Here is an 11836-nt window from a genome sequence, read left to right on the forward strand (position 1 = left end):
CCGCTGCCAGCCCCCCCCCCCCCCCCCCATCCCTTCTTCCCCCCCCCCCCCCTCCCCGTCCGGGGCGAAGTGGGGGCGGCGGGTCCTGGGGCGGGAGCGACCGGTGCCGGCGGCGGGGGCCGGGCCGGGCCGGGCCGGGCCGGGGGAGGCGAGAGCGGAGCCGCATCCTGCGGAGGGGCGGGAGCAGGCGCCTGGCCCGGCGCCATGCAGAGGAGGAGCAGCAAATCCCCGGAGCACATTAAAAAGCGAGGCTGAGCGGCAGCCGGGGAAGGGAGAAAACACCTCCATAGAAGGCAGCGGAGCAGCGGCCGCAGCAGCCCCCGCAACGCCGCGCAGGGGCCGCGGCTGCCGGCCATCCCCCCTCTCCCCTTTCCTTTCCCCCCCCCCCCCCCTTCCCCCTTTCCCCGAATCCCCCCCCCCCCACCCCCCCCCTTCTCCCCCCCAACTTTCCGGCGGCGGCTCGGCCGGGCCGGGCGGTGGCTGCGGCTTTCCCGGGCGGGTGGCTGAGCCTCCAGCCCCGCCGCCACGATGCCCGCCGCTCTGCCCAGCCTGCTGGCCTGGCTGGCCGTGCTGCTGCTCGGCAGGGCCCGCCCGGCCGACGCCTGCAGCTGCTCGCCCATCCACCCGCAACAGGCCTTCTGCAACGCCGACGTAGGTGAGCGCCCCCCCCCCCCCCCCCTTCCTTTCCTCCGCGCTTTGTCCCCGCGGGGCCCGGTAGCCAGCCGACGGTAGCCACGGTGGCCCGCTCGAACTTCCCGGCGGGGGGGGGGGGGAAGGGGCGGAAAGTTGGCGCGGAGCGGGCGGGCAAGGAGCGGGTAAAGCTGCCCCGTTTCCCCCCCCCCCCCCCGCCCCCCCCGGCACCTGCCCGCAGCCCGGTGCGGTGCGGGCTCCGCGCCCCGGCCGGCCCCGGGGGTGTGTCGGCGGGAGCAGATGCGCGGCCGGGCGCGGTCGGTCCCTCCGTCCGCCCGGGGTGTGTCCGTCCATCCCTTCGCTTCTCGCCGTCCCGGGGAGGGGGGGGGGGGCGGAGGGGGGGGGGGGGGTGGTTGGGACCCTCGCGGCCGCGCCCGGCATCGCTCCCCGGGGCGGTGCGAGGAGGAGCCGCCGCCGCCGCGGGGCTGGGGCTGGGGTCGGGCCGGGGTCCCCGCCGGGCGGCCCCGGCGATACGGGCGAGCCCGGCCTCTCGCAACTCCGATGGAACCGCGGTGGTACGTGGCAGCGCGGGGAGAGGGTGGCCCCGGGGGGAGGCCGGAGCCCGCCGAGCGCCGCCGCCGCCGCCGCCTCCCGCACGACACCGGCCTGGAGCGCGGAGCCGGCACCCAGCCCGGCAGAGCCAGCCGTCGGGCTCGGTCACCTCCCGTCTGTTCCTTATTTCCAGGCATTTCCTCTCCCCCGTCCCACTTTGTTCGGCTTGGATGCTGCTGAAAGGGAGGGCTTGGCAGCGCCGGGATCTGGATTCCTCTTTCTATGAATAATGCCCTTATTAAATTTTAACATATTAAACAAACAGACCAGCCCCAGTTCCTGACGGTCTCCTTTGCGGGGCTGTTCCCAGGCTCAGCTGGAGAGGTAACATTCCCAAACACTTAGGCAGCCCCAACCTCTGGATGGCCCTGCCCCATCCCCTGCTCCTGAGCCAGGATGTTCCTGATGGATTCCCAGGCTCCCCTCACCCCATCCACACCCCACTCCTGGCGTTTCTCCTCTGGGGGGGTAACTCCCGCAGCGTCTGGCTGCTGCCCCGAGTACCCTGGCTCTGCCTGGCCTTGCTGCTCGGCACAGCGTGCTGTAAAGCACATTGAGGACAGGGAGATTTCTAGACAAAATGGAGCACTGAATTTTCGGAGCTGCTGCTCAAGCTGGTGCCTCTGGACCAAGGGATGCCCTGGCGCCTGCTCCAGGAGCAGGCCTGTGGCTTCCTGTTGCGCTGCCGTGGGGCTCAGCTTTCCGGGGCACTCGTGACTCACTGCCCATCCCGGGGTGCCGGCTCAGCCCTGACTCAGCTGCTGAGTCACCGTCTGTCTCAGCAGCCCCGGCTGCTTCCCGGCGCCCGGGAGGGCACAGCGTGGCTGGGCACTGCTGGGATGCCCTGCTGCCCTCGGCAGGTGCCTGTCCCACGGGCACCTGGATCCTGTCCCACGGAGGCAGCATCCTCTGGGGCCGTGCCGCCTGCAGTGCTGGCAGCTCCCAGCCCGAGTCCCCCACGTGGCTCGCCTAGGTCAGTCTGGTCTTGGGTGACCCCAGGTGGGGACAGTGCTGGTCTCCAGGGAGAAGAGCTCATCCCAGGCTGAGCTCCCTAGCCTTTCCTTGCCAGGCAACATGGATCCGTTCCTGCAGCCTCTGACCCCTGCTCCTCTCGGTGTGTCTCTTCTTGCCCATGGATGCTCTCTGGAGCTGGGGGGCTCCTTGGCCAGCTCTATCCCTGCGGGAACATGGAGCTCAGGGAGAGCCTGGGGTGCTGCTGGGGTGCAGTGGCCTGTGTCCAGGCTAGGCCCACGGTGGAGACCTGTGGTGTGGAGGTGGCTGATGCCCTGTGGTGCCCGGTGCACCCGGGGTGGGGAAAGAACCCCAGAGCTTGCATTCAGCACTAGGTAGGGGGAAGCTGGGTGAGTGCTGGGATCCCCACTCCATGGCATGGGGTGTGCCTGCCATGTCTGTCTGTGCCTCCCCATGGCCACTCTGCCTTCTCTCGCACCCGTGCAGCCAGCTGAGGCTCTGCTCTGTGTTGTGGAGTGGGACTGGAGCAGTAGGAGCCCAGGGCTGCATTTCCAGGTGGGATGGGGGAGGCGGATGCGGGTCTGCCTCAGGCACAGGTGCCAGAGGGGCTGGGGGTCACATCACCGCAGCTGGTGACTTGGGACAAGGGACCTGGCACGCCTGTGCTTGTGTTTCCCGGCCCATGAGACAGACAGCAGGTTTCATTGGGGCCCAAGGGCTCAGGGCTGCCCCATCTGCCATTCCTCCACCGGGGCCATGCCTGGGCAGTGGAGGCCAAGGGCCACTTTGCCTGCTGGGGCTCAGCCATGGGAGATGCTCGGCTGCCAGGAGATGCTGAGGATGTGGCCAGGCCAGGGGCTGCAGCAGGAGACCCGGCTTCTGCTCGATCTCCTCCGGAGCAGTGTGGGGATGTGGGGGATGAGAGCAGCGATGCTCATCCCTCCTGCGTGTGGCGGTGGCTTTGGCCTTGTGTGGCAGTGCCAGCTCCAGGAGGGGTCGATGGAGCAGTGGAGGGTAGGGGCTCGGTGTGCCGCCTGGGACAGGGGCACCTTGGATGTGGCCCCTGGCATCATTGCCCCAGTCCCGGTTGTCCCAGCACTCAGTTCCTTGGGATGGGGTGCAGTGTGGAAGCATGGGAGGGATGGCGGGGGCTGCCGGCAGGGACCAGGCGGAGGAGAGGGTTTGGGGAGAGGGGTGGGAGCAGTCCCTGCTGGGGGGAGCATGGCTTCTGGGGGGCCCTGCCGAGCCCTGCTGGTCCCCGGTGCCACCCCGCCGAGCTCCGGTGGTGGCAGCCCTTCCCGTGTGGCTGGCGCGGAGGGGCCGTGGGCTGACTGTGGGGGCCGCCGCTGATTGGGCCCCATCCCGCTCCCGTCAGAGGGCCGGGATGACGCAGGCGGCCATGGCAGCACGCAACCCGTGGCTCCCGCGCAGGCCGGCGGGTGAGCAGGGCCTGGCGCCCCGGTGCTGCCTCCCACTGCCCCACGGGCGCTGCCGTGCACCAGGGAGCCCCCACAGCCTCTGCCGCTTCTCCCTGCGGGGCTGCCGTGCTCAGCTCCACATCCCTCCAGTCTCCGCATCCCCAAAACCACCCTGCGGCTGTGCTGGGATGGGGGTGCCTTGCTCCGCTGCCCCCACGGCTGCTGGGGGGCTGGTTGCTGCCTGTGTGCCAGGCAGGGCTGGGGCTGAGTCCCTCCCGGGGGCATTTGCCAGCTCGCCATCTCTGCTGGCCCCGAGCAGGGATGGAGTGACCCCGGGGCTGCCCCTGCCACGGGGACGGGTGGTGGTGCTGGGCGGGCAGTGCTGGCACTGGCAGGCATCCCCTCCGCTCCACCGGCTGCCAGCAGCCCCGGAGAAGGGAGCTTTGTTCCCTGGACACTCAGCCTGGCCGCAGCCCCCGTGGTCTGTGGGCACCGACGCTCCCCGAGCGGCCGTGGGTGGGTGCTGGTGGGGACGGGGGTGGGATGGCAGAGGAAGGGGTGGCCATTTGGCACATCTCTGGCCAGGAGGGGAGTCCGGAGGGGCTGAGGCTCCTTGTGCTGCCCCTCTGCTGTGGGGCACAGGCAGGCAGGCGCTTCCAGCAGCTCCCCTGAGCTGGGGCGGGCGATAGCAGGACCCACCCCGGCCACAGGGCAGCACCCACAGAGCATCCCCTCTCAGCGGGTCTCACCAGGGCAGGTCACCGCTTCCCTTTCCTCCTTCCCCAGGGAGAACCTGGGGCTGCCCCATCTCCCCACAGGGTCTTGCGGCATCCCCGCAGTGTCTCCTGCTGCGATGGCAACTCTCCACAGCAGGAACCCCCTGCTCAGCAGCCAGAAACATGGGGTGCAGCCCCCAAGCTGGGGCAGCTGCACAGTGGGGGCTGGGGAGCACAGCATCCCGCCAGCTGGCAAGCCCAGAGAGATGTCCCTGTGGATTTGTGGCACTGGGGTGATTCTGTTTGCCCCCAGCTTTGCTCCTGCAGCTGCACTGCAGCCCCAGTCTGTCCCAGTTGGTCATTTGCTCATTGCCCATTTGGGGGGAGTGGTGCAGGGTCAGCTGGGACCCAGTGTGGGTCCCTTCCTGGTGGCACCACTGCCCGCCATGGCATGGGGACCGCTCTGCTGCGGGATGCCGTGGGCTCCTCGGCCTCAGGCAGCCCCAGCTGGTCAGGGTGGGAAGTCACCAGCTCCCCATGGTCCCCGTCCGTCTGTGGCCCTGCTCATCCAGCAGCTTCTGTATGGAGTTAAAGGCAAACGGTGGCATTTCTTGTGGTGCAGAGGCAGGGAATCGCCAGCCAGCAGCCCTGGCACGGTGGTGAAGCCCCCTGCCCTGCTGGGGCAGTGGGACTGACCCTGGTGGCAGAGGGCAGCGAGGGGACCCACTGCCTCACAGGGGTCTGCCCCTGGAGGAGTCCAGGATTCTCATTACGGGGTGCCCACGCTTGCAGTGCTGGGGGTTGTCACCAGTGGGGGTCCCACCTCGCCAGGACAGGGTTGCCCCATGGAACGTCTTCTTGCTGCAGCTTGTCCTGGCTGGGAAGGAGCCATTTCCAGCGTTGCCCTGGTCAGACTCGGTTATCTGGCGCCGATGGCGTGCTATGCCCGCTGTGCGCCGAGAGCATCACGGAGGGTCCAGGCTCCTGCAGCTGGTGACTGTCCGGGCCGGTGGCAGGGTTGGTGGGTGACACAGCGACGGGGGGCACTGGCATTTGGGGAGGTCTGGCTGCCGTTTCCTGAGCACCCGGGGGTTTCCTCCATCCCTCAGCCCTGCCTCCTCATCCCGGGGATCCCGGCCGGGCTCTCCTCCGGGGTTCCCTCCGCAGTGCCTGCAGCTCGCCCTCCTCGCCGCCCCGGCTCCTGGCTGGCGCGGAGCAGCTTGGCTGCGCCACTGGGGTCTTGGCGGGGAAAGCGCAGCGCAGCCGTCCCCTCCACAAAGCCGCACTGTTCAGAACAAATCCGCCTAGAATTGGGCTGCATTTTTGTCAAGTGATTCATCAGCACGTGAATGGAAAAGGCTAGAGCCCACTGAACCAGGAACCATTCCCTGCGCCTGGAGCCGCGGGGCCGGCGTCGGAGCGTGCCTCTCCAGTGCGGATGCACCCAAGTTACGCCGCAGCCGGGCGCGGGAGGAGGCAGGGGCGGGGGGCGAGGGGTGGCCCGTGCCTGCGGTGACCCAGGCCCTGTGCTGCTGGCAGGGAGGGAGGTGGCACTTGCCACCCCGAGCTCCCCCAGCCCAGAGCAGGGACTGCGGCAGGGGCTGTGCAGAGGGGGCTTGCCCTTCTGCCGGGAAGGAGCCTGGGGCTTCCCACACAGCCTCGGTGCCCGATGTGCCCAGGCAGCCTGGCCCTTCCCCGGGGGAGGGAACATGGCTGGGAAAACCCTGGGTGCAGCCCCAGTACCGGCAGGCATTGCATCCGCCCGCTCTGCACCAAGCGAGCACCCACGTTGGCTGAGGGCAGCTGTTTTGGGGAGTCTGTTCCCCAAGCCCTGCTTGTGCTGGTGGCCACCCTCTCCAGAATAAACTCAGTTACTGGTACCCACGAGGGGCAGTGCCCCCCTGACCTTCAACTTAAATAGCCTGTCTGCGTGCCCCCGTGGTATTTATAGAGCACGGTCAGATTCCCTCTCCTTGCCATGCCAGGCACAAGAAGGCAAGCGTGTCTGTGCCAGGCTGCTGGGCAGCCCCTGGCTGCTCCCACCCCAGCACCTTTCAGTATGGGTCATGAGCTGTGTCCCTAGCTTGGCTGGCACTTGCCCTCCCGCCCCCCTGGGCAAAGCACAGCTCCCCGTTCCCTACCCCATGGCACGTGTGGGGAGTGGGGCTGGCAGGGCCTGGGGTGCCCCTGAGGGATGGGGAGCCCTGCGAGCCCCTGCCCTGTACCCCGGCTGTGAGGGTGCTGAGCAGGAGCTGCAGCTTTGGGGCTGCCACTGTCCCCTGCGCTGTCACCATCCCTGGGGCTGCCCAGGGCCGGCTGGGAGCTCCCATCCCCGCGCTGTCGGAGGGAGCCCCAGGTCTCGGCGCAGGGACCCAGGCCCTACACACCTGAGCGGCTGCGGCTACCGTGACCTGCACCATGCGGCACCGAACCGGCCGCCGTGCCCTGAGCCGGTGAGCGAGGGCGAGCTGGCTGCCTGCCCTGCCTGCCCCGTGGGTCACTGCCACGTGCCGAGCGCTCACGTGCCGGTCTGCGTGTCCCTGGGAAGCGCTGGCAGCGTGACCCCAGGGACCCTTCATGGCAGAGCTGTCCCTGGGCTCTGGGGCGCTGCGGCATCGCCGGCCCTGGGGCACCCGAGCTTGTCCCCCGGCACCTGACACTGGGGCAGCTCCGGGGCTGCGCAGAGCTGGGGGGGGCTCTTGCCTTTGGCGGGGCTGCTGGGGGCTGCCGGCTGGGAACCTCGCTGCCTCCCCTCAGTGTTTTTCCGCTGCCCTGGCCCTGGGCGTCCCCGGGTTATTTCCGCAGGCAGCGAGGGCAGGAAGCGACGCCCCGCGGCCCCCGGAGGATGCGGTTTCTGCGCCTGCACAGCGTGAGGCTCCAGGTGCCGGCACTAGGGTCTGACATGGAGATGGCAGCCAGGAACCCCTCTGTGGTGGGACGGGGACCCCATGCTCCATCTGTGGAGGGAGAATGCAGCCTGGTCCCAGGAACCCTGTTCTGGCTAGGGGCCGGTGGGCTCCCTAGCCCCTCTGGGAGGGGGGCTGCAGGGCATGGGGGCCTGGTGGGGCCGGGGACCCCGGCATGAGCTGCCTCTGTGGGCACTTGGTGGGCAGCGCTGGTGCCCACGCTGGCCACAGTGAGCGGCTGGGATGGTGGCATGGGGACACAGCTCCTGCCTCCCTCTGCACCCAAAGGTGACCCCCAAATAGCTCCCTCTGCCCTTTTCTCCTCCAGCCCTGCCAGGTCACGTGGGCGCTTGGCCCGGGCCCTCATCAGAGACTGGTTTAATTAATGACAGTGGGCAAATACTGCGGTGCTCCCAGGACGCTGCTGGCAGGTTTTAGCTGTCCCAGTGCCATCTGGGTGACAGGCACAAGCCCGGGTAGGGCCAGCCTGTGCCCATGAGTCCAGCAGGGGCTGGGCAGGGACCAAGCCAGTGCTGGCCAAGGGTGACCGGTCCGGCATGGCTGGTGGTGGTGAGGCAGGACAATCCTGGGGTGACTTTTCCTTATCACCAGCCACGGAGGTGCTGCTGCAACACTCCCTGTGCCATCCCATGCATACCAAAGCCCTGTCCCTTTGGGGACAGCATGTGACATCCAGCTCCGTGGGCAGCCAGGCATCTGCAGGGAGGGTGTGGGGTTTGCTGTGGGGAGCCAGCCCTGCATGAGGGTGGGAGCCCCCCAGGAATGGGGGAACTGAGCAGGACCATCCTGCCCAGGCAGCACATCTAGTCCCTGGCCACCCCTGCTGACCCCGATGTCTCTCCATTGCAGTGATCCGAGCAAAAGCTGTCTCTGCGAAAGAGGTGGATTCGGGGAATGATATATACGGGAATCCAATCAAACGAATCCAGTATGAAATCAAGCAGATCAAGGTAATGGGGCACATGGGGGCAGGAGACGGGGGGGGCGGACAGAGCAGCCTTTGCGATGGCCGCTCACTCCTGCTCCTTCTTCCCAGATGTTTAAGGGCCCCGACAAGGACATAGAGTTCATCTACACGGCTCCATCCACCGCCGTGTGTGGCCGGCTGCTGGACACCGGCGGGAAGAAGGAGTATCTCATCGCAGGTGAGTGGCCACGAGGGAGGGCTCTCGGGGGACGTCAGTGGCAGGGCTGGCCCTGAGACATGACGCCCAAGATGCCTGTGATGTGGGTGCCCGCTCCCCAGGCATGGCACCCCGCCAGCCCTTGTTGGACCCCTCCTGTGTCCTGGCCGTGCTCAGCAGCCCCTGGCTGGGGGTCTGCAGGGGCTGGTAGGGGCAGCTGGGGGCCGAGTCTCCACTCCCTGGGGTTCATTGAGGTCAGTGAACACCAGGGATGGACGCCCAGGCTGGGCTGAGCCCCCAGCACTCCAAGTCAAGGTTGGGTCCCGGGGCACCTGGGGGTCCCTCTGAGAAGTCGGTGTGGCCTCCTCTCCCCAGGCAAGTCAGAGGGCAACGGGAAGATGCACATCACGCTCTGTGACCTGGTCTCCACCTGGGACTCACTGAGCCCGACCCAGAAGAAGAGCCTAAACCAGCGGTACCAGATGGGCTGCGAGTGCAAGGTGAGCACAGGGCTACTCCCAGCTCTTGCACCGCCGAGGGGGTCTGCAGCCCCAAGACCAGCATGGGCTCCATGGTGGGATGCTCTTCCCCATCCTTCAGGGATGACGCTGTGCAGGGGGTACAGCATGTGGCCAGGGATACAGGCAGGGTGGCTGAGCCTCTGGCTCACTCCCTCTGGGACCCTAGGACCTGCACCCAGGGGTTCCCTCAGTCTTCCACATTGGGGTCACATCCCTGCCGTGCCGCACAGGCATGGGGCAGCCTGGCATCCCTGGTCCAGAGCTGGACCACCAGCCTCAGCCACCCCGTCCTGCTTCCCCCCGCCCCAGTGTTCCGCCCCCCGGGGTGGTGGGTGACAGTGTCTCATGTGTGCAGATCTCGCGCTGCCTCTCCATCCCCTGCTTCGTCTCCTCCTCGGATGAGTGTCTCTGGACGGACTGGGCGATGGAGAAGAACAACGTGGACGGGCGGCAGGCGAAGCACTACGCTTGCATCAAGAGGAGCGATGGCTCGTGCGCCTGGTACCGCGGCATGGCCCCCCCCAAGCAAGAGTTTCTCGACATCGAGGACCCCTAAAGCCAAACGAGCGCATTCCAGTAGCCAGTAGAAAAAAAAAAAAACCTGCGAGATGTTAGACTGGTCCACGCTGATATCAATTCCTGGAGACAGCATGAAAATCCGCTCGGCTGCAGGGGTCCCTGGGCTGTGGCGCCTGCCACGTGCATGTGGGGGGCAGGGACTGGGACCCGCTCTGCCGCAGGCACCTGGCAGCCCATGGCGGGGCTGAGCAGGGTGTGGGGGACCCCCTCCAGGGCCATGTCCCTGCCTGGCCACACTCAGCCCTGGCGCCCTGGCAGCTGTGAAGGAACCGACCCCCCTCGTGAGTGGTGGGAGCTGCCCCGTCTGCGTAGCAGGTCTACCAGTGCCCCTGCCGCGGGGCAATTGCCCCAGCAGCTCCTGCCACACTGCCCTCCCCACCCCGACGTCTCCAGCCACCCCCCAGCACCAGGGACCCCCCCATTCCCCTCCCCACCCACTGCTTGTCCGTCCCTTTGGGGTACGGGAGGGGCACAGCGTGCCAGGCAGGGGCTCTGGGGGGCTTTACCGTGCGGCAGAGCCCCTGGCTGTGTGCGAGGGGGCTGCACGGCTCCTGCACAGGTGCCTTGTCCCAAAAGCTGGAGGGACACATGGCTGGGGTGACACCTCCCCGCTCCACCCCCCTGGCATGCACCTGGGCACTGCTGCCCCTCTCTCCACATGCTCCTCGCGCCATGGGGACACAGAGGTGAGCGCGGGGTTCACCGCCTTCTCCAGCATCGTGGGGTGGGGGTGTCCATCCCCACTGTAACCTCCTGCAGGAGCAGGAAGCTGCTGCCAGACCCTTCTGCCACCATCGCCATGGGCTCAGCCCCACCGGCCTTGGCAGGCAGCAGGGCTTGGCAGGGGGTTCCCCCAAGGCAGGAGTGGGTCCCCAGGAGCCCCGGCAGCATGGTGCGGAGTGTTTACCATCGCTTCGGGCAGCCGTTTGCTGGGCCGTGCTGTGGCCTTTGGCAGCGCCGTGGCATCGCAGCCGGTCCCATTCCCTGCTCTGCGGCAGCAGGGATGGAGGCCAGCACCCGGTGCAGCCACAGGAAAACCTGTCCCCTCCGGGGAACCCTCCCACACACCTTGGGCCCCGCTTTCTCTGAGCCATTCCTACGTTGCAGTGGCACTGGTGGGTGCTGCGGAAGGCGGGTGGCACCGGTGTGCCCACGACCCCCATCCCGCAGCTCTGGGGGGGGGGGGGGTGGGGAGCGTGCAGGGAATCGGCCCCGCAGCCCTGCTCCGGGGGTTGGCGGGGGTTGGCGGGGGTGGTGGTGGGGTGGGAAGGTTTTCATGCTGTGCATCCCCCGGGAGGTTTAAGATGTCGTACTGGACCAGTCTGGGCAATTTCAACATATTAAAGAGAAAAAAATTAAAAAGAAAGAAAAAAAAAAAAACACAAAACAAAACAAAAAAAAAAACCAAACAAACCAACCAAAACCCCAACCTCTAATCAATCCCATATTACGACTCCCGTTCGCTTTCTGTATGGTTATACCCTATGTGCCGATGCTGCTGTCGCTGGTAGTCTGTCTGTGAGTCAATATCGCCACTTGTTTTCCACCGCCTCTGTGCTTCCCTGTGCTCTAATTTCTCTCTCTCCTCGCCAGCCGCCGGGCTCACACCGGCGATGGGGGGGGGGGTTGTGTGGTGGTGAGGGGGGGGGGGTGTGTGGGGATGTCTGCGCCGGCGGCGGGACAGAACGGCGGCGGGGGATTAGCGGCCGGTGGTGCCCCCCCCCCCTTCCCCAACCCCACGCTGCGCCCCTCCGGGCACCGGGCGGGATCCCGCTGGGGGGTGTTAGCCCGGAGCCGCCGGGCAAGGAACGAGGAGGCTGAGGGGATGGGACGCTCTCGAGTCCCCTCCGGTAGCGCCGAGCGCGGGCTTGAACGGGAACGGGGATAACGGGAACAACGGGAGCGACGGGGCGGGACCAGAGCCGCGCGCCTGCGCACGACGAGGGCGCTGCGGCCCCGCCCACGCCAGGCCCCGCCCCCCACCGCGTCCCCGGGCGGGCTGAGGGCGGGGTCAGTGGGCGGGGACGAGGGACGCGTCACAGAAGGGGCGTGGTCAGAGCTGACCCCGCCCCCCTCGCGGGCCGGGCGCGGAAGCGAGCTGACGACGGCGGCGGCGCCTCCTCGCTCCGGCGGCGACACGTGCGCGCGGCGGCGGGGGACCCGGATGGTGAGTGCGGCCGGGCGGGGGACGGTACCGGGCGGGGCCCCGGCGGCTCCGGGGCCTGCGCTACGTTCTGCATCGCGCCGTCCTCCTCTCTTCTTACCTCCCCCTCCCTTCCCTTCCCCTGTCCTGTTCTCGGGGTCGCCGTTGGGCGGGCGCGGCGGAGCGCCGGTACC

The 11836-nt window shown here is 67.9% G+C and overlaps 1 protein-coding gene across 1 annotated transcript; it reads left to right on the top strand.

Moving 5' to 3' along the window:
- The first annotated feature begins 131 nt into the window (after nucleotides 1–131).
- TIMP2 (TIMP metallopeptidase inhibitor 2) lies at nucleotides 132–11050 on the top strand. Its single transcript, XM_074160050.1, has 5 exons — nucleotides 132–655; nucleotides 8125–8225; nucleotides 8312–8420; nucleotides 8775–8899; nucleotides 9276–11050. Exons 1-5 carry the CDS (start codon nucleotides 529–531, stop codon nucleotides 9474–9476), a joined length of 663 nt encoding a protein of 220 aa, XP_074016151.1. The 5' UTR covers nucleotides 132–528; the 3' UTR covers nucleotides 9477–11050.
- Nucleotides 11051–11836: the final 786 nt, after the last annotated feature.

The sequence above is a fragment of the Numenius arquata genome, chromosome 17 (assembly GCF_964106895.1).
Source record: "Numenius arquata chromosome 17, bNumArq3.hap1.1, whole genome shotgun sequence".
In the NCBI taxonomy this organism is placed as follows: Eukaryota; Metazoa; Chordata; class Aves; order Charadriiformes; family Scolopacidae; genus Numenius; species Numenius arquata.

What these genes read in the sequence shown, in the direction of transcription:
- TIMP2 (XM_074160050.1), top strand. Translation starts at nt 529, where the DNA reads ATGCCCGCCGCTCTGCCCAGCCTGCTGGCCTGGCTGGCCGTGCTGCTG. An exon ending in GAAGGAGTATCTCATCGCAG is followed by an intron (nt 8,421 to 8,774) that starts GTGAGTGGCCAC and finishes TCCTCTCCCCAG; the next exon opens with GCAAGTCAGAGGGCAACGGG. An exon ending in AGATGGGCTGCGAGTGCAAG is followed by an intron (nt 8,900 to 9,275) that starts GTGAGCACAGGG and finishes TCATGTGTGCAG; the next exon opens with ATCTCGCGCTGCCTCTCCAT.